A 22,994-nucleotide genomic window follows, 5' to 3' on the forward strand; every position below is an offset into this window, starting at 1 on the left:
AATTGTTAATAACTATGTTTTATCGAGAATTACATGTATTCAAACCCAGGCTGAATTTAATATAAATGGAATGGGGGGGGGGGTAAAAATTAAGGCTATGATATACTAAATGGTCTGTATTGATTTAGCCCCTATTTATGCCATTATATAAAGTTAATCTAATATTGGGTCTAATAGATCAAGTTGTAAGTACACTTTCTCTTTTACACCTAGAAAGGACGAGAAATGAATCATCAAACCAAAAGGAGGAAAATGCGCCTATTTAAAAAAAAATGGGGGGGGGGGGGTCAAAGCAAAGGCCAATATTCCTTCAAGCGGACTCCCTGTCACACAAGAACTAAAACTTAAATAAAGTATTTTTAGCCAGGCCTTAGGAAACCTGGAGATTGAAAAGTTGTGGCATGTCCAATACATCTATCTGAATTAATTTGAATGCATCAATTCTAGATTTTTTTGAATGGCCCTGCATATCATTTCAAAACTTATGTAAACCTTTGTGGACCCTTCAATTTCCTGCTTTAATAGGCCAAATAATAAGTATAATCATGGATTTATTATTCAGATAGTAGCTCCATGGTATTAGGTAGAAAAACCTTCAATATATCTTTTTCATTCTACAAAATACAATATTTTGTTCATTCCCAGATTTAGAAGCAAAATGTTTATTGACGCAAGTCAATTTAATAGTCATTCAACCTTGAAACTCATCCGATTTTCCACTAACATTTTTTTTTTAGAATTTCAAAGAATTTCAGAGAATTTGAAGCAAGAGTGCTCACCAAAAAGTTGCTTTTGCCTGCATTATGGGGTATTAGGACTAATTGACCCTCGTTCCCATCTAATAGTGATTCAAATGTTTGTAGGTGATATAAGACGAGAGATCTCTAAATGTTTTCAAACGTGAAAGCAAACCCAGGATACTATCTTGGCCAAGTATTACAGACCCTGGCAGATTGTTTTTATTTTTAATTTAAATTTCATTATAATTTCAGATGGGGAAAATCAAAGAATATTAGTTTTGTTTTGCCTTTCACTAGCTAGAATCAAACAAACTGTGATGAAAATTGACACATTTTCATAGCTGAAATTTTATCATAAATACACTATAGCCAAAAGTTCACTAAAATGAGTTTTGTCTGATAATAAAAACAAAAAGAGACAATACAGCACGTTTGTTATTCCAAAATTGTACATTTATTTGAAGTACAATAAGGTAGACTTCTATTTATAATCTAATTTGGATCAAAGCAAATGCATCAATTAAACTTTTACCAGAAGACACTACAAAATAAAGACAAAATAAGGCAATAGAATAAAGAAGACTGCTATGCAGGAGTGTCAGATACTAGTTATTCCAACTACCATCTGCAAAGAGGAGACTCATTGTCAACAACCGTTTCAGGACTGCTTCATATATAAAGTGTTGACTAAAAGTAATATCACATCAGATTCTACAAGCTATTTTAATAACTCCTCGGGAATTTTATAAGCCCCACTGCATATATGTATGTTTGATAACAAATAGTTGTTAATCCGAAGACTAGTACACTTAAATGGTAATACTGTGTAAAGGGATAATTCAAATCCAGTAGTAATAGATATAAGGATAATATTGAAAAATAGTGTATCAAATCTTATACACACATACAATGATTGCTTAGAGTTCACTTTCAGTTTGGACTGTGTATTTTGTTCAGATGGATAAACATTGTTAGGAATATAAAACAAATAATGCTGATATTAAGATAATAACAGAATACAAACATACTATAACCCATTGAATACAATCATGATAGTACTTGCATCGAGTCCAATGGGAATGTTTGCTATTGCATAATGTAACAGACTGGAACTTGCTAAGAAAATGTAACATTCAAGGGGGGGGGGGGCAGATCTGACTTTCACGTTGCTAACATATTTTTATTTTTGGAGTGCCTAATGTCAGGCATTCATTTTCATATCACATATGGGCAATTCTATAGGTTGGTGGACATGAGCTCAATGTGTCTTTGTACATATAGCCCATCTGAACCGTAACGTGAGTAACCACTTTATCTGCAGCCCTTGTAAAAACCATGTGTTCTTTATTTTTTTAATTATATACAAATTTGTCTCCCTAATATACTTCTTTGAAATGGATATAATCAACTGTCATAAAAGCCTTGCATGAGGACACTTTTCACTTATGTCCACTTTTCATTTTATGCATGTCCAAATCATGTAACATGAGTAACCGACACATTTCAAAGATTTGCCAGGAGCATAATGAAATTTCCCAAGTTTTGTTTTTATACAAAAGATAGACAGACTGCGTACTATGTTGTGATAAAGAGATGTTTAGTTCCTATCAATAATAATGGAGTTACAGCTCCCAGTATGAGTCAAGGTGTCTCCAAATGTAACGTGAGTAACCGTGGAATAGCCCATATGCCTACATGGACAGCAGATAGGACCATTCAGCTTACACACTTACTAAATATCTTTATGATTGGAGAATTTATAGACTGAAAAAAGTCTGAGTAGCTAAATATACTTCATACTTATCTGTATCATATGATCTACAGAATGAAATACAAACATTTAATCACTAATAAATGAAATTACTACTTAGAAGCATTTGACATAAGAAAACATGAACAAATATTTTCTTGCACATTAGAAAAAAGGACAGAGCCTATATCATAGTGTGACTATACTGAACATAGTACCTACCGGTATATGCCAAAAATATCTCAAGACCTTATGAAGGCAAAAACAAAAATAATAATGCATGTTCTGTTTATATGTAAAAATTGATCAGATTTCAACCAAGAAAATGTATGATTGTATCAAACACATTTTCTAACTATCATCATGATTTTTTTTTTAAACATTAAATGCATTTACCACAAAAGAGGTATCTTCCATCCACACACACACAAATCTTATGAAGTACAGAATAAACTTCACTATCAACTCATGATCACTTTTAGTGAAAAGAAGAGGTTTTCTAACTTTATTTCAGAGGATTAGGATCAGAGTATGGAGTTAACAGTCTCTGGAAAAGCCCAGCCACCATTTGATTCAGCAATGTGTGATCACTGCTTCAGCAGGCATGTCTGCTTCTCATTATTATGAATACCACTTAGGGATGATTGAAGAGTAGGAAAATCAGCCAAAATGAGCCCTTCAAAGGGAATTTTCGAATTTCTTTGCCCCAAAATATTTTGTAAGGGAACATATTTCTACTTCGGTTTGAAAGAAGCAACACTCTTTGTACTTTTAAACAAAGGAATGATTTCGAATCCTAAACCTTTTTTCATGCGACAAAAAAAAAATACAATAACACAGGTTTTTACTAAGCTTACATAGTTGACGGAATATGAACTTTTCCTTTCTAGACTTGTGATGAATTATCCAACCATCAGAACTACTCACAAACTGTATCAAGAATACAGTTTGCATAAAGTACTTGCTGCTATATTAGGCTGGCTTCTTACCAACCCTCAGGTTGTCAGAACATTTAGCATGTATGAAATATATGTTATTGAACCAGTACATTACAGCAAGTATGAAGGTATTGCTCCATCAGGTTGGGGCCCTGTTGCACAAAAAAGGTTTGAACACAAATAAAAAAAGATCAAGCACCAGTTCCTCATACATGCATTTAAATGGATGAAGACCAAGTTGTGTGTGATTTTTTAGAGTTGCATTTGACTAAATCTCTTTCTGCAACAGGCTAAAGACTTTTGATTGAATCTCTTTCTGCAACGGGCTAAAGACTTTCAATGTTGACAATCTTGGCAAGTGAAAAGAAAGTATGCATTTCAATCATATCATAAAGATATGATTTTAAAGGCAAAATTGAAAGTTGCCTAATATTCTTTACTCACAGCCTTAATTGTGATTATTAACTAATACTTATATTTTCACGTTCTTGAGCCGATGGTGGAAAGGTTACAGGCCCGGGGGGGGGGGGGGGGGGGGGGGGCACTCAGTATATAATGCATAGTGGGTATGTGCCGCGGAGGGGACCCCCATTTTTACACTCAAATTTCCGTTCCGAGGCATAGCATTTTTGTCTTATTGAGAAAAAGAACAAAGAAAGCCGCTCCAAAGCATAGCATTTTCTTCTTCTCGAGAAAAAAGAAGAAAACAAATCCGCTCCAGGGCTTCGCATATTTTCCGGTACGCCGTTCCGGTCGCAATTTTGGTGAAAAGCGGCCGCAGCTCGCTGTCCGACCATCGCCTCTGCGCTAGCGCGCCCGTCAGTCGTGCCGCCGGGCTAGCTGCATGCACGTTCCATAGGGATGCATACGCACTCGCACGCAGGCGACCCGTTCCAAGGACCCCCGTTTTCACAAACATTTGTAGTTCCGAAGCCCGTTCCGAGGACCCTCCTTTTTACAATTCGCCCGCTCCAAGGCCCCCGTTTTTTGTCTCGCCCGCGGCACACCCCTACCACTTTTTTGGTCGAGTGCCCCCCCCGGGGTTACAGGATAAACATAAATTAAAAGAAGATCACCAAGATATAAAGTGGTCCTATTCTATCTACAAGAAAGTGAATTCCATCTATTACCAATTCATAAATATTGAAAACATGATACATGAATGCGAAAACAGGGACAGTGAATTGTAAAGTATAGAAGTCAAGACAAAGGGATGTAGCAATTAATTCAATTCAAATTGATTGCAAATACCAGTGCAGCTTGCAGTTCACAGTTCAATTGTAATTGTGGCAAAGTTAATAATCACTTTCTATTACAAGAAGCACACCAGGGGCCCGTCTTACAGAGAGTTGCGATTGATCCCATCAATCGCAACTATGGAAAGCCAGCAAAGTCAAAATATAAAATGCATGTTTGCTCAAAAAAATTTCTGGATATGAATGTATATCCATAAATTCATTGATTTCTTGACAATTTGGTGTGTTCTCCTTTGTTTACAAAGGACATTTTGCAAATTTCCTGTAGAAAAATTATGACACTTATGGATTTCCATAGTTACGATTGTAAGAGAGGGCCCAGCAATCAATTGCAAGACTTATCATTGATGTTCCATGCAATTGATTGCAAGCTTTTTGCAATGCCATATTAGATTGCTAATCATTAACTTGACTTGTTTGGAGCATCTGCAGCGCCCTCTTCAGGTTGACCATCTACAGGTTTGCCATCCTCTGGCTTCATTGCAGGGAAGAACAGAATCTCCTGAAATTAAAATATACAAATAAACATTTCTTTAGTACAAATATATTGTCTACATAATTACTTCCAGCTTTTCATCAATATTTGTTGCGTGACAAGTTGCATAATCCAACAACATTCCTCGATTTTTGATTAGCTGAGAAGCACAAGTGTCTAATTGTTACTATGGGGCTAAAATGTGTTTCTGCTCCATTAGCCAGAAAAATTGAGATGCAAGAGATGCGTTAATTTACATACCTTTATATTGTTGGAATCTGTAAGGAACATGGCGAGACGATCTACGCCCAAACCAAATCCACCAGTTGGAGGAAGGCCGTATTCCAGAGCTGTACAGAAGTTTTCATCAATCAGCTGAGCCTCATCATCTCCAGCGGCATGGTCCTAAAGGTCAACAAAACAATACGTAATCATATTTTTAATCTAATTCAATAATTGCATTTTCATCAATCAGATGGGCCTCATGACCTTCATCATCGTGATCACACAGGGAAAGAAACAATAATGAATTCAATGTAATATGATCCGATTCAATCCACTTTAATTACATCAAATCAAAATTCTTTAATTTTATTTCATTATGCTAAAATAACATAATTCGCAATGTTATTTGCGATCATTGAACAATATGAACTGCTACCCGAATCATATGATGAATAAATCCGTAAGAGCATATGCATCGTATTGTATGTTGATATGAATAACGTTTTGAAACACCTTCATGTGGATCCAGCAAACTTTCCCTCTTGCTAACTCTGCCCCTTATTTTCCATTGAATCTGACTAATTTAAATGAAGAATGAATATAACATACCTTGGCTTGGGTTGCAAAGCGTTCTCTCTGTACCATGGGATCATTCAACTCTGTATAGGCATTGACAATCTCTTTACGAGCAACAAACAATTCAAAGCGTTCTGTGAGTCCTGGAATTGATCGATGCCTGGTTTAAAAAGAAAGTGATGTTTTAGCCAAATTTGTAAAGTCAAAGTGAGAAATACTTTTCAGGGAAAGTACTTAAAATAAAAGTAAAACATGGTAATTTTTTAACATATTGAGTGGGCACTGGTCAGACAAAATAACTGGGTTGACTTAGCACTAATTACTAGGTTTATTATACATGTCTAGCCATATGATATTCTTACGCTGATTTCTTATTCTCATTTAAATTATTGTGGTAATTCAATCAATGAAATTGAAATTCATACAATAATATCTTATATGTTTGGCCTGAATAAATCAGTAATTTTCTTTCCTGATAATTTTTTTTTCACCTTTCTGAAATACAAAGGTGTCCTATTTATTTATTCACTTCCCTTTCGGGGGAGGGGAGACAGTAGCAGGATTTAATGATTAATAACAATACATGAGACTTATAAAGCGCAAAATCCACTCTGTAGAATGCCCAAGGCGCATAAGAAATCAAGAAGCAAAAAGAAAGGTTTTAAGAACACTTTTGAAAGACTCAACAGAGATACAATTTTTGATCCCTGTTGAGTCTTCAGGAAGTCTGTTCCATAGTATGGGGCACGCATGAGCAAAGGATCTTTTCACCAAAGTTTTTTTAACTTTTGGAACATCAAGCGAACGGGATGTTTAAAGATAAATGAAAGTAGTTGCAGTAAACACTGATTTCACGAGAAAGTCAGTAAAACCAGGCTTAATTGTCGCTATATCATCGAGGATCTAGACCTGGTACAGTTACATAAACTGAACTTTGTGAAATCTTGAAATATACGCTGAAAAATGTTCACACTGAAGATCACCAACACAGATAAGCGCACGTGGGACAGTGTATTATTATTGCTTTGAATGTCGGCCCGTCGCTTGACCCAAATCCTGTGCTTATTTGGTAATTTCTCAGCAATTACACAATTTCTTCCAGAATCCTTTGGCACATGTTTTTTATTTATACAAACAGACACTTTGTGGTCATTTCATTGGATTCTGTATGAACTCATTTTGAAATCGTCACCACTACTGGCATTTATCTTTAAAAGCATAGAGACCTAGTTGGTATGAAATAACTGATGAAAGGAAGATTGTATTGGGGAGCTGATCCATGGATGCAATGAAAGGCGAGCGACAAAATCTTAAAAGCTCTCTAATCCTTGATAGGGATCCAGTGCAGCGAATATCTCTGTGGAATCGTACTTACCATTTGGAAAGAGGGCTCATGATTTCAGGATGGTTCATGATGAATGTTGGACTGATACACTGGGTTTCTATGTACTCTCCAACAAGCTGCAAATAACGAGCAAATCAATAATATAAGATACACTTTATCAGGGAAGTTTCATGAAAGCCAACACCAACCAGTGTCAGACTGGTGCTGCGATTGATCTGATCAATCTCAACAATGGAAAGCCAGCAATGCCCACATCTAAAGGCCACCGCACACCTTACGACCCGACTGGCTTGCGACTGAGTGAGGGGAGATGTGACGTCACAGCTCTTGTCAGCTTGAGAGTCGCAGACCGGTCAGAGACAAGTCGCAAGGATAATCGGAAGGATTTGACATGTCGAATCCTTATGACTTGATCGCAAGCTCAATCCAGCTTCCAGCCAATCAGACAGCAGAGTTGCAAGACGCGTATATGATAAACATCGCGCATACGCACTAGTAAGCGCACTTTCTCAGTTGCTATGCCAAATAGGAAAAAAGCGCATGCGTGAGTCGCAGATCGGATCGCAAGGTGTGCGGTGTCGAGGCTTATGACCACCTTGCGATTCATCTCCCCTCACTCAGTTGCAGACCAGTCGGGTCGTAAGGTGTGCGGTGGCGTTAAGATGCATGTTTGTTCAAAATGTTTTCTAGATATGATGTACATTACATAAATTCATTGTTTTCTTGACAATTTGGTGTGTTTGCCTTTGTTTACAAAGGACATTTTGCAAATTTCTTGTAGAATTATGACACTGATGGATTTCCATAGAATTGATTGGATCAATCGTAACTCTTTGTAAGATGGGGCCCTGGTCTCCACTACACGTCCAATAAAGACAAGTTGTCATTGCCAATAATAATATAATCTATCAAAAATCTTCATCAGGAGTTGAATGATATGCGCCTAAGCTCATTAAAGACATACGGAAATGATCATAATTATATATTCAATGTAAATTCAAGCCAAAAAGCAGTATCTGTACAGTAGTGCACAAGAAAAATAAATGTAAATTATAACAGTGCAACAAGGACTTGAAAATTATCAAAATTGTAAAATTTGCACAAAAAACACATTATAATGGATAGGGACCATGCTAAAATTATTGCAATATTCTGGGACATTTGTTTAGGGCTTTGAATCATCAATAATTGAAACTAGAACTGGGCCCCGAAACACATAGGTTAGCGATTAATCGCTAAATGAAATGGCTTGTCAATATCATCTTTGCATGCGCATTTTGCTTGGTAAACTGACTAGGAACCGATCAGAATTGTTCTTTCATATTAGCAATTAATCACTGGCGGATCCAGGGGGGAAGGGGCACAGCCGTTCCAATCCCCCCCCCCCCTTTGAGAGGCACAATAAAAATTTGTAATGTAAAAATGCTGTTAAAGCACAAGTGTGCCCCCCCCCCCCCTCTTGAAAGTGAAGACCTTTTTTTTTGGTTGTCAAATTTTTTCTCTGGAAAATGTGCCCTCCCCCTTTGGAAAATCCTGGATCCGCCCCTGCAATTAATCATTATCTTTGTGTTACGGGGGCCCGGATCAATGCATGTGATAGTAACTCACCTTATCCAGTAACCTTGCTGTAGTCCTGGGCGGTGTGCAGTCAACTTCATTCTTCCGACAAAGATCATCTAGGAACTTGTTCGTCTCTACAGTACAAAGGGTAAACAAAAATATATATATATATCAGTGATGCAGTATTTAATGTTTGTAGAATAAAACATAAACAAGCGGTACTGGTGTAGTACTTGTTAACTCCAAGGGAAATTTATAATTTACTATAAAATTTTCAAACTTGGAAGAATAAAGGTTGACCAAATCTATGTGCGAGGGTTTTCTTTTCAGACTATGTGATTATCCTCCTCTCAAACCCATAGAGGCAATTTGCAGTTATGCATCATACAACTTAATTATCATTATTTGTTATCATTATCATACAGGATGAACCATATTTCTAACAATAACTGATGATCAAAGTCACACAACTATGGTAACTTTGCCAGAATGTTAGCTAAAATGGAAATCTTAATTGTGATATGCTACTATGCCCTGTTACCATGGTTATCGTCATAACAACAAAGTAACTCTTAATGAAATGGGCCCCAGGAAAGTCTACATACCATCACTGCCAAAGTTTTCCAGAGGGGGGAACTTCACTTTCAGTACTTTCTCCAGCTCATCTATCATTGATATTCTCCTGAAGGGAGGGGTGAAGTCAATCTCTAGGGCCTCTCCCTCTGGGCCATCTGGATGGAAAGTTACCTTAGTAGACCCAGTCACAAACTTGACCATACCTAGAAATGAGCAGTAAACAGAATATAGAGAAATTTAAATAGAGTAAGGCCATAAAAGCTTGATTTAAAGCGTTATAACGTAATAGCGACCTTCTTTTGCCGAGAGACTTCTGGGGAATTAGACTGTTTTCAGACAATATGTGGTCACCAACATTGTCTTATTTCCAAATTTTTTTCTGGACTGCCCTCTGAGTTTTAAATGTTGATATACAAGGTTTACTTTGAACAGCCCAGCAATGATATTCTTTATCCCAGTAAGGAAATATACATGTATATGCCCTGGTGAATGGCAATAAATGTTTGCACAGACAACCTGGAAAAAAACTCCATCTGACAACCACGTATAGAGGGTAAGGTATGTGAATAAAAAATCAACTTCTTGGATCTTCTCCTTTTGATTTTATTACTTTGATTATTTTCTGAAGTTGCAAGTACTCCTTTACTCCATGTATTCTTAACATTTTGTACAGTTTGAATAGCTTGGTCTTCGCTCTGTTCCATAAGGGCTTTTTATCTAATAACTAAACTAAACTGAATTGTATTGAACATAATTGTATTAGACTGTATTGAATTGATATCATTCTTCTTCATACCTGAGAGAAGTTTTTCTGCTATATCTATGAGATCATTGTAGTCTGCGTAAGCCATGTAGAATTCCAGCGTTGTGAATTCTGGATTATGAGTAAGGTCGATCCCCTCATTGCGGAACTGCCTGCCAATCTCATAGACCCTTTGTAGACCACCAACGACAAGCATCTACATAGATAAAGTAAAAGATGATTCAGATTAGCAATGATCTTATTGTAAATTCAATTGACTCTCTTTCTACAAGCCCTGTCTTGTATTCCTTATCAAATATCTAAATTATCCAAGCTTTTGTTTGGTAAATCTAATCAAACATATTATCACTGTAAAATTCAGCTGACATAATATTGTCACAGGCTGGAATTACTCTCCCCCATGCATTGGCATAATCTTTATTTTTTTAACATATACATGTAGTTCTGATATCACCAAAGAAAAGAAAACTAATGACCGTGATATTTAATCATTTATAACTTTAGTATAGATGCATTTATTTATCAAATCTTTCCATATTTAATAAAACAATGAAGTTTGTCTTTCCTCGGATTTGATGAAAACAGAAGTATGGTCGTACATACAGACTGATCGCCTAAAAGCACATCTTCAAAACTTCATCACCCAACGTTGGTGGCATAGGCTTAAGCTTTAACACTGGCGTTCCTTCCCTCTGTGTAAACTACATGTACGTGTAGAATGAAAAAATAATCTAGAATTTTACCTTTAGGTAGAGTTCAGGCGCAACCCTCATAAAAAGGTCCATGTTGAGGTCATTATGATGGGTGATAAATGGCTTAGCTGTGGCTCCTCCAGCTATCATGTTCATCATTGGTGTTTCCACCTGTCAGAAAAAGGACATGCAAACAATGTATTTTTACAACTGACATCAAACATCTTAAATATTTGTCTGAACACTAACAGCACCAGCTATCATGTTCATCATTAGTGTTTCCACCTATCAGAAAAAACAAACATTGTAATTAACATATTCTAAAACTAATTTCAAACATCTTAAATATTTGTATGGACACTGCCAGCACCACCTATCATGTTCATCATTGGTGTTTCCACCCATAAAAAAAAAAACACATAATACGTTCCACAACTCAGGAAGAATACAGATTTGTGCAAACACAGAATTATACCAGGATGAAATATGATCACTGGCATACAGGTTGGGGGCATGCACACCACTTCCCCCCCCCCCAAATACAAGAAAAAAAAGGACTGGAAAAAATAAGATTTTGGTATGAAAAAGGTAGAGATTTTTTGCTCATTTGCTTCGGTTGCTCGCAGCTTTTTAATGCCACTGAAAATGAATTTCACCTTTATACCCCAGAACTTATCAGATTATCACTTCTTTATTCATACTTGATATCCTGCAAATCTGATCTGTCAAACAGTTCTTTCATTCACACTTCATATTTCTACAATTCACATGCATTATAGTGAATAACAATATGTTTGTCCTTAACCTTTCAACTATATGTCATCGTGTTTTAAATTTGACGGCATCGAAAGGAGCTACTTTTGCAGTGACTTATATTATTAGAATATTCTTCCTAAATAACTTGTTAACTCGCGATAATGGTTTGCAGCTTTTCCACAACATCATAACGTGATGAGTACTAACCTCGAGGAAGCCAAGCTGATCGAAGAATCGTCGTATGTAGGAAACAATCTTTGAACGGGTTATAAACTTATCCCTGACATAGTCGTTCATGATCAGGTCCAGATACCTCTGCCTGAAGCGGGTCTCCTATATCATTCAAAGAGAGTGTGGACAAAATAAAAACAATAACAAAAACTGATGTTTACAAACTTCAAAGCAAATTTAACTATATGAATCATGATAACAATTTGCATAAAATGATGACAAAGAGGGTGATGGTGATATCGAAGATGATTGTGTTGGTAGTGATGTGATGATGATTATGTTAATGATGATGATGGGGGTGGTGATGACAATGATGATAATGATGATGATGACAATGATAATGACGATGATAATGACGATGATAATGACAATGATGATAATGGTGATGACAATAATGATAATAATGATGATGATAATTCAAGATATATATAAACTTCAAACATGAATCAAATATTCATTAAAATCAAACTGACATATGGTGAAAATTACAGATAATCATGTCTTTCCCAATTTCATTTTTTGTAAGTTATTGTAACATATTTGAACATGTAATAACATCTGAGGGAATTTTTTTTCCACAAAGAATACAAAGTTTACCATTGTAGTTGTCCACTCACCTTATTCGTGAGGCCATAATGTAAATGTGGAAGCATGTGAAGGCATGGTGAGAGTAGAGTGATCTCTGATGGTAGTATACTCAATTCTCCTTTCTTTGTCCTCCCTGAAAAAAATAAAACAAAATAAACATTTCCATCATCCGTTAGTACAAAAGCTTCTCTCTTCCTCGACTTGCATCTTCCATGTGTTGTTTAGTCACCCCCTTCTAGAACTCCATGGTGACACAACATTTGCTCAGGGGGACTATTGCTCCAGTTTTATTTTGTTGAAGACATAGGTTAGGATTGCGATAGGGTTTTATGTTAGGGTATAGTGTTAAACCCAGGGTTGAAATTGGTTATATCATTAGTGTGTGGCATTTACAGTGGAGCAATTGTCAGGTCCCCATCTTACAAAGAGTTTTGATTGATCCAATCAGTCGTAACTGTATGGAAATCCATCAGTGTCATAATTTTTTCTACAGGAAATTTGAACAATGTCCTTTGTAAACAAAGAGAAGCACAATGAAATTTCAAGAAAACAATAAATGCATGACTATACATCATAGTTAGAAAATATTTTGAACAAACATGTATAATAGATGTTGACATTACTAGCCGTCCATAATTGCGATTGATTGAAACAATCGCAACTCTTTGTAAGACGGGGCCCAGATCAAATTTCATCGAACCAACCCCATCTCAAAGCTCTCTTCATCTCTCCTTGTAACACGATAATACCATACCAATACTACATTTGCAATAAATACCTCAAGACTTAGAAATAGTAAGTAAAGAAAAAATATATGTGATATGTAAGCAGGGGTGTGAGTGGTCACAAATAAAAAGATCTGAAAAAAGCTGAAGAGTGTTGAAAAAGTCTGAAATAGAAAGAGCTCCCATACTTTTTGTACAGAGGAAGGCCAAAAATAAGCTGAAATTAAGCTGAAAAAAAAAAAATCTGAAATCAGATAAAATTCTGAACTCTCACTGTCTCACACCCCTGTATGTAAGTTGGGTTTGAGGCATGAATGCAAGAAAAAAATAACTGGGTCCTGTAACACAAAGTTCAGTGACTAATCATATGACTGATTTTAATAACTGATTGTACATTGTGATCAATGTAACCAATCATAGAAAAAAATGTTCTACAATCAATTACTAAGCCTTGTGTTAGAGAGCTCCGAAGGATATTTACCTGGTCTTCCTTTGACACCGATGATGTCACCTCTCCTGATCTTTTCATTTAATCTGAAAAATTCATCCTCCGTAGCAAAATACCTGTGGGTCAAATAGAAAGTACATACATAATAACAAGTGAATTTGCACTTCCCGCACGAGCTACACCGGCAAAGTAACCAAATGGGTTGAATTGATCTGGCTGTAGCTCTATTTTTTACTATTCCCCCAAGAAAAAATGGGATTAATATGCTCAGTGCTGTTCTTAATCCAACGGGGAAGATTACCAGCACAATTACCCATTCATGAGGGATAGCTCTTAGACAGAATGTAAGGATGGTTCAATTTAACCCTTGAAAGACTGAAGTATACTAATTTGCCCCCACCCCTGGATCTTGGTCATTTCATCACCCGAATCTGTTCTTGCAAACTGCCAATTTAAAATGTACATTATTTCAATGATCTCATTTTTTACAGCAATAACTCCCTGTACAGAAGACCACCCCAACAAAAAGTTGATTTGGATTTAAAGAGAAAAATCAAACAAGCATAAAGCTGACAATTTCAACAAAATCAGATTTAAAATAAGAAAGTTCAATGGCTCTTTTATTTGCATACTGACCAGGATGTTCTTAGGACGTGGCACAATTGTTTATAAAAACAAGGAAAACTTTGAAATGTCATAACTTTCTTGTTTTTAAACTTTGGTGGCATTTTTAGCATTATGCTTGTTTTGACTTTTCCCTTTATTTCAAATCAACTTGACTTTTGAATGGTTTTGGTACAAACCTTGCATTTGACATGACCTGTAGTTTGACCCCTTCCCCTCTGAGGTCATAAAAGATGAGTTTAGCTCCAGACGCCCTCTTAGCATGGACACGTCCTGTAAAAAATAAAGCCACAAATCAGAAACAGACTCTTAAGATAGGATTTTTTTAAATGTCAAATCATGAACATACTTTTAACATGTGACAATAAAATAAACAATCATAAACATACTATTAACATGGGACAAAAATATGGTCACCAATCATAAACATAATGGCCCGTATTCTGAAGTCGGGTTTAACTTAAACTCAGGTTTAAAGTTGTGGTTTAAGTATGGAGAGCCAATTGTTACATAAATCACTAACAGTAGAGATATCATACTTCAGCTCATTTGGCTCACAAATCATTCATAATTGTCTAGGAAGTATAAAAAGATTCTTGTCTTCACCATCGATGAAACAGGAAAGAACACAGTAAACATAAGAAAGATATAACTTAATAAAAAATTTGATACTTTAGGCTTTCCATACTTAAACCACAACTTTAAACCTGAGTTAAAGTTAAAACTGCTATCAGAATACGGGCCTATGATTCTGAAATAATATTAATAATAACAAAATGGACATGTGTGATGCGCCGGTATCTATCATACCAAGATGCTCATGCTGCAGTATAGAAAAGAAAGGAGGAAATGGAGACATATTAGGGGAAAGGTTACATTTACTTGAAAGCTTGTGTGAATAACCAGTGTTTTAGTGGATTTTTTAAGGTGCTAAAATTAAAAAATATAATTGATGTCTTGTGGAAAAGATGTGTACAGGAGGTAGCATTGTGTTGCAGTTTACAGAGACGATCCAACTGTGATTGTGCGATACATGTTTTTATTACATGTTGTAAAAAGCAGTATTCTCAGACAATCCGGAATGTTCAGAGGAAAATAATGATGATATTATTTGATTCAATTCAAGTTTGTGATCATTACCACACAAAAAAAATCTCACTAAAATTTGTCATACAAGGGTTCATGTAAAAGGAAAATGGCAAAAACTGACCCGATAGAGTGAGAACTTCTTCTGCAATCTCCTCCGACTTGAGGTAGTCAAACCTCTCGATGAACTCGGTGAGCGAGATAGAGACATGATACTTGTGAGGATATGGGTGATCTCCTGCAGCCTTCAGCGCTTCCACTGCCTGGGAACGGATCTTGAAGTATTCCTGAGAAATAAATGGAAAACAGGAAACTTAAATAGAGAAGTGGAAAACAAATGGAAAGGGGAGAATGTTAGCAAAAGCAAGTTTTCTGGCTGGAACTTTGGACATTTGCTACTGTGCATTTGGGTTTTCAAAGTGTAAGCATTAATCAGATGTAATTGTCTACGTACGGGGAAGGACCTTTACTGTTACTTCCTGAAAGATAGAGCTTCATAACACAATTTATGCTGTTATACAGGAATGCACCCTATGGAAAGTGGCCTTGCCCTTGGCAAGACCTGGATGATAAAGTAGTCTATTCAGCAAGTTAAACAGGACTTACTCTAGGATCAAGCGTTTCTTCATCTTCAGCCTTCTTCTTAGATGTTTGCCCTGCTGAGGCTTGTTTCTCGACTAGAGCCTGTGCCTTCTCCTCCTTCTCCTTGGCCTTCTTGGCAGCTTTCTCCCTCCTCTTCAGTTCACTAAAGAAAGAAAGAAAGATCAACAAATAGAAGAATACATTCATCTAGTTTTTAGATACAACCAATGAATGGAAAATGAATGAGAAAAAATCTGGTACAGACACTCATACATTGATGAAAAGGAACCAAACTGCGCAGCTAGCATGCAGAGTTTAGTTGCAGTGTGCTTGTGGCCATGTTATCAGCATTAAATAAACAAGACTAGGATTCATTTCTATAGCATATTGAATAATTGAATAATTACATAGACATCACATATCCACATGAAGCAACCATCATGCATTTTCTGTTGAATGAACTAAGTACTAGTACTACTACTGAACAGAAATAACGAAAACAGATAAGATTTAGGTGTCCGTCCCCATTTTTTTTTTTTTTTTTGGGGGGGGGGGATAATTCACCGCTTGGTACATGCAGACACCCACCTCGGATTATCAGTTTGTGATGACACAGTCCTGGTGAGGGTTGCATTCATAGGTTTAGGAAAGAGTTGCACTGTGTGGGATCCCCCTAAGAGCCTACACCCTACCCTTCCAATCTGAACGGCCCTTGGAAACATTAGGAATGACTGGTGGACTGCCGCGATAGAGAAGGCAGGCAAAATCAGCAGGCTGTGTGCGTTATTATGATCTGAGTGATTTAGCAAAGATAGGAGAGTCAGAAAAAGAAATCTAGGAATGAATATATGAACATATATATTTGGGGAGTGTTAGGGTGTTGGTAAATCTGATCTTGGCTATGAATGTGAAATATATCTCACCTTCCATGAAATACATATTCAAAGGATTTGAAAATTTGCATTTCAGACCTTGTGAATTTCAACTTCAAATATAAATTTAAATTCTAATTAATGAAATGTAGTGCCATTATTGTCTCACTTTAAATACCAAAATATGGCTACAGGAATTAGTAAGGGCGTAACACATAGTACTTGAACCTGCTTAAAGGGGAATGAAACCTTTGGAACAAGTGGGCTTGTGTGGAAAGAGAAAAATCAAAGAATAAGATCAAAGAAAATTTGAGAAAAATCAGACAAATAATGAGAAATTTATGAGCATTTGAATATTGCGATCACTAATGCTATGGAGATCCTCCCATTGGCAATGCGACAAAGATGTGTGATGTCACATGTGAACAACTTTCCCTGTGAGGGACTATAAAATACCCCTTAAATGTCATTTTTTTGCTCTTTCTTATAGTGATACAAACTCTTTATCCATAATGTATTCTTTAAAGGACAAGTCCACCCCAAAAAAAAATTATTTGAAAAAAAGGAGAAAAATCCAACAAGCAAAACACTGAAAATTTCATCAAAATCGGATGTAAAATAAGAAAGTTATGATATTCTAAAGTTTCGCTTAATTTCACAAAACAGTTATATGCACATCCTGGTTGGTATGCAAATTGGCAGACTGATGACGTCACCCACTCACTATTTCTTTTGTATTTTATTATATGAAATATTCGAATTTTCTCCTCCTTGTCAAGTTAAACAAAGTTTTATTTCTCCCTGAACATGTGGAATTACCATTATTTTAGCAGTTTATGGTTAAGTTGGTCCTTATTGTCAAATCTGTAAAAATTTAAATATTGTATTATTCAAACAATAAAAAACAAAAGAAATAGTGAGTGATGGACATCATCGACTCTCATTTGCATATCGCTGAGTTGTGCATTAAACTGTTTTGTGAAAAATAAGTGAAACTTGAAAATGTCATAACTTTCTTATTTTACATCCGATTTCGATGAAATTTGCAGCGTTATGTTTGTTTGATTTTTCTCTATCGATTCAAAACAACAATTTTCTGGGGTGGACTTGACCTTTAAAAATCCATACTACATGCCCTCGTATAGAAAGAATACATGATCTACTAATAGTGATAAAAGAGGCAGTTTAAGTGAAATATATAGAAAAGTAATGGGAAAGTTGTTCACAAGTGACATCACACATCTTTGTTGCATTGCCAACAGGAGGATCTACATTATGATAATAATCTAAACTTCAAATGCTCATAACTTATTATTTATTCAATTTTTCTCAAACTTTTGGTGATCTTTTTTTTCTGTTTTAACACAGGCTATCTTGTTTCAAAGGATTCATTTTTCTTTAACACATGGACCCAGTGAACAAGGTGACGACTCTCAGGGCTGGTAAACTTACCCTTATTTTTCACTAAATAATCAGCAGGGGAAACAATGATTTTTCACTTTAACATGTAATAAACTGGAGGCCGCAAAAATGAAGATTGTTTTTGTTTACTTGAATACAAAATCTAGGAAATTCAGTAAAATAGATCTAACCTGTTGAATGCTGACCCAAACCAAGTAATCTCTAAAAATAAATGTAAACATCCTGTGGAAGTGCCATGGCGAGGTAAAATTGTCCTTATATATAAAAGTACACGCATGGAAAAAAACAGGGAACGACATACATATGGAGTGCAACCAGATTAAGTCCCTGTTCATCATTTCTTTCTTTATAAAATTTCAAAATTATCTTTAACTTAACTGAGGTTATCGAAACATAGATTTAGTTCTCATTATTATAATAGTGGCGCAGTTAGTTAGTTATAAAAGGCGGGGGGTTTTGCTATGAAATTCAAAGCCAAGGCCATAACAGGGGGTTTTTCGACTGCAAGTCCACTAACAAAAATTATGCAATGGCATAGGTTTATCGCTAATCGGAATCACATGGGATACGCGATTATAAAAAAAAAATTTTAATCAAGTTTCAAATTTCATAATTTGTTAAATAATAATTTTCATCTATAAATTGTTCTTCAAAAATGGCATTTTCTAACACTGTTAATCGAAGGTACGGTACGTCATACATAAGTGGTTCAAGGGTCAAGCCTATTGTATTTGCGTTGTGTACAAAAGGATTGAGGGATCTACACAAGATCGGTCTGGTAAGAAACCTCTAATTTTTCACCTTTTTATTAACACATTTTTGGAACCTTCATACGCATAAGGCGTATGAAGGTGTATAGATTAGTAAAATCACAAAAATTTACGTGATTTCTATCTTCAAACTCAAAGATGGATTTCTGTAGGAAATCCATCTTTGTTTACATGCGTCTCTTAGTTATATGTATATGGGAGGGGGTTCAAGGCTTCGTGATCAAATGACAATATCAAAATCATAAAAAAATATGATCACGGAGTCCTCAAGGCTACGTCTGTGACTCTGTGTACTACATCTTCAAGAAAAAAAAAAAATTGTTTATTTAAAAAACTCCTCGAAACAGACAGCTGCCAGCTGTCAGTAGAGGCGCACAGCCAGTATGGGAGACTGTCTCCCATGAGAGAGATTATCTCCAATATCAGACTCAGAGACTTTTGTAAAGTCTAAAGAATTTGGGTACATCCAATTTCATTTTCAGAGTCTCCAGTTTGGGAGACCAATTTCCTTTGTTTACATTTGCTGCAAATAAAAATGTGACTGATAGGCAGATTCCTCATGAAAATTGAAAAATTACCCCTGCTTTAGCCTTTAGTTCTACTTTTGTTTTTGATGATTTTTGTTCATTGTTGTCATCCACACACAAAACAAATGGGCTTCTTAAAGTTCTAACGAGTAACGTTAAACCTCAGACAAAATTTTGGGTGGAAAAAATCACGCTTTTGTTGGAGTTGTTTTTGTTCTTCGTTTTGCAAAGCAAATCTCCAATGTGGCCTGTGGGAGATTCAGATTGTCTCCCAGCCATATCCCATATTGGCCGTGCGCCTCTACTGTACTACTAATATAGTACTAGCACCGTATAGGAATAGGCCTAGCCTAGCGCAGGCCGCAGCTGCGCCAGTGCAGTAATCCAGTATGTAAGAATGTAATCTGTGCCGCGCCTCGCTCACCCGCCAGACCAGGCAAACTGGCGCCGACGAGCGCCTTGGCTTGCCCACGTGTCCCCCATGGAAATCACAACAATTAGGGTCTCGTGAATCACACACAACACGAGATTGAGGACAGAAGGCGACTGCAGACGGCCCAGCAATTCCTTGTCCGCAAACCGCAATAATTATTTCAGTGTATTCAAAACAAACACACAAACCACTCCTTCTCATAATCCTAAAAAAATCTACAGGTATTGATGTAAAACTTTAGTTGAAAGAGCTTAAGTGGCCAAAATGTTAGAAACGAAATACTCACTTCTTGCTCAATTTTTCCCCCGTGTCCGCCATGCTTACAAACAGTACGCCCTCTCTTGGTCAAAAGTAACGTTATTCGACCGCGCAGCTTCTTATGTGCTTTTATTTAAAAAATATCCGATGATGCAATCACCTTGAAATTAAGTTGATGATGCAACGTACTTGAAAGTATGTTGAAATGAAAATGAGAAACTCAAATCTTTAAAGGTCAAGTCCACCTCAGAAAGATGTTGATTTGAATCAATAGAGAAAAATCAGTCAAGAATATATGCTGAAAATTTCATCAAAATTGGATGTAAAACAGGGGCCGCGGAATGGTTTTCAAAGGGGGGGGGGCTGATCATGCAAAAAATCACAATCATATGGTCATTTTGACGTTTTTGTACACGGTTTGGGAAAAAAGTGGGGGGCTGAAGCCCCAGGCCCAGCCCCCTCCCCCCGCGCTTCCGCGGCCCCTGTAAAATAAGAAAGTTATGACGCTTTAAAGTACGTTTCGCTTATTTTTCACAAAATAGTTATATATGCACAATTTAGTCACATGCAACTGAGAGAATCGATTATGTCCCTCACTCACTATTTTGGTCGGGAACTGCAAGGCCGCGATCAATAGTAGCCCCACATTTGCACGTAAAATCGCTATGGCTGCATGTAAAACACATTTTTATATCATACCCTCCACAGTCCACACCATAATTGTTTTATGGCATAGTACACATTCATATAATCTAGTAAAGAACTGGGATATATTGATAGCTAGATTTGGGGGATTTACCAAAATCATGCTTTAATTAAAGCCTTAAAGGGGCAATTGCCCGTCCCGCTTTTTGGAAGAGGAATTCTGCAAGTAAATCATAAGATTTTTGTCTTGAAATCATCCTGCAGTATGGGGATCTTTTTTTGTCTGAGAAGTTGTCGGATCTGACAATGTTCCTTGATTTTGATTGACTGAGAACTAATGGTAACTGAACTGTCGGATAAAACAGGGCTTGTCGAAAAAAAAAACATCCAATGGTATATGGGGATCGAGGGGGGGGGGTCTGCCCAGTGGCGACACCACATGATTTTTAAAGTTTGGTGAAGCAGTGGTCGAGGGAAAAAAAGATGGGATGGGGGCAAGGGTGGAGATAAAAATGTTAGAATTATTGATTTGTTATATATCCAACTATATATATATATATATATACAGTCACAGTCGAAACAGTAATAAGGTATTTCATTTTGTTTGGAATATAGTTCGCAGGACTCTTTTCCATGCATCTGTTTGATTGTTATTCCATGGTTTCCTTGTTTTCAAAAACAAAATTGTCCATCTTCAGTGAGTAAAACTTTGAAAGACGTGATGTCTATTGGGGAAATGGATAAACTGTTCCATAGATAAAACAAATCCGATTTCGTTCACATTTCTTTTCTCTTATACCTTCTTCATCGACTGTCGTCTTTCTGTTTTAAAACTTTGGTCCCCATAAATTTCGGTCAAATAGTCATACTAGTCAGACCAAGATAAATTACAATGGTGAGTTTAACAATGTCGAAGGGGTGAATTTTGAGAGCATAACAAAATTTACAGTTGAGTTTAATAAGAGACAGAAGTGAGGGAAACGTTAAATTGTATTTTGTTATTAACATTTGAATTGTGACATTTAAAGTCAATTCAGTCAAAAAAAAATTTAAACAGTTTTATAACGAATTTGATATTGAAATAAAAGTAAACTCGTGATTTTATGAATGGAATACAACTTTTATTTTTTTTTCTCTTATTTTAAGGGGAGTGGCTGCACTCCTAATTCCCAAATATACGTCAATTATAAAACGATACGACCAGAAATACGAGGGATGATCTGATTTAGAGTAGGGCTGCAGTTGAAAAAAATGAGAACAATTTTGTGCACATTGATACATTTGATTTATGCCGATACTTTTTTTAAAGCTATAGAGACCCAATTTTCATCTCGGCCTGTTCATTGCTTAATTTTAAATTGATCTTGATCACTTAAAAAATAAATGAAATGATTGAAGATTTCTTTTTATTAAATCGCTCAATTATTGATTTATCATTTACTTTTTACTACACCGCTTCATCCATCAAGCCACTTGCGGATCCGGGGGGGGGGGGCACACCCGGCTCGGGTCCCCTTTTTTTGCTTGTCAAATTTTCCGCGGACGAAATGGCCTTCAATTTTCATCGGGGAAATGTGCCCCCCCCCCTTGGGAAAATCATGGATCCGCCCCTGCATCCAGCCATCAAAAGGGGCGTAACAGGAGTCGGCGGCCGCGGGGGGGGGGGGGGGGGGGGGGGCAAGAGCCAAAAATTTCCCGGTCATATGGTATGAACAGGATTTTTAATGATTGTGCCCGAGTATTATAGGGCGAAGCTCAATGCGTGATAAGTACAAAAAAGAGGGGGGCACAGCATGGCGCGCATGACAAAAAGGTTGCTTAATATAAGTCCCGAGCGAGTGGAGCGAGCGAGAAAAAAATCCCCTTTTTATGAGAATCTAACTTTGAGATTGATTTTGACATGGTATTCAGGTAATAACATAATATCTTACATTTTCCCTTCCTTTCCTTTTATCTTTTCGTTTTTGTTCTCGGTTGTAGAATTACTGGGGGCCATATGCGGATCGGGTCCGGGGCAATGGCGGCACCAGGATTTTTAACCTAAGGGGGAGGCAAAATGACATTTGGGGGGTGTCAACCCAAAGCTTTATTTTGCCGATTTCACATAATCGAGCGAGAAGCGCGAGCTAAT

General features: G+C 36.6%; 1 protein-coding gene across 2 annotated transcripts; it reads right to left on the reverse strand.

Annotated features, from left to right (window-relative positions):
* Nucleotides 1-1,171: 1,171 nt before the first annotated feature.
* On the reverse strand, nucleotides 1,172-20,323 carry LOC129275216 (lysine--tRNA ligase-like). Of its 2 annotated transcripts, XM_064108419.1 has the most exons (16): nucleotides 20,247-20,323; nucleotides 16,525-16,729; nucleotides 15,961-16,099; nucleotides 15,479-15,641; nucleotides 14,448-14,541; nucleotides 13,678-13,760; nucleotides 12,501-12,604; nucleotides 11,860-11,985; nucleotides 10,948-11,067; nucleotides 10,238-10,400; nucleotides 9,471-9,644; nucleotides 8,914-8,999; nucleotides 7,336-7,421; nucleotides 5,994-6,120; nucleotides 5,421-5,564; nucleotides 1,172-5,186 (listed from the first exon to the last, which is right to left on the reverse strand). In XM_064108419.1, the coding sequence occupies exons 2-16, from the start codon at nucleotides 16,656-16,658 to the stop codon at nucleotides 5,088-5,090; spliced, it is 1,842 nt and encodes a 613-aa protein (XP_063964489.1). In that variant the 5' UTR covers nucleotides 16,659-16,729; nucleotides 20,247-20,323; the 3' UTR covers nucleotides 1,172-5,087. The 2 variants fall into 2 exon arrangements, with proteins under 2 accessions (XP_063964489.1, XP_063964490.1); XM_064108420.1 differs by lacking the exon at nucleotides 16,525-16,729.
* Between the last annotated feature and the right edge of the window lie 2,671 nt (nucleotides 20,324-22,994).

This window comes from Lytechinus pictus, chromosome 13 (assembly GCF_037042905.1).
Source record: "Lytechinus pictus isolate F3 Inbred chromosome 13, Lp3.0, whole genome shotgun sequence".
Taxonomy (NCBI): Eukaryota; Metazoa; Echinodermata; class Echinoidea; order Temnopleuroida; family Toxopneustidae; genus Lytechinus; species Lytechinus pictus.

Coding starts and splice junctions, on each gene's coding strand:
- LOC129275216 (XM_064108419.1), bottom strand. CDS start 16,658: ATGTTTCCAAGGGCCGTTCAGATTGGAAGGGTAGGGTGTAGGCTCTTA. Junction 16,100..16,524: donor TCACAAACTGATAATCCGAG/GTGGGTGTCTGC, acceptor TTCTTTCTTTAG/TGAACTGAAGAGGAGGGAGA. Junction 6,121..7,335: donor ATGAGCCCTCTTTCCAAATG/GTAAGTACGATT, acceptor TTTTTAAACCAG/GCATCGATCAATTCCAGGAC.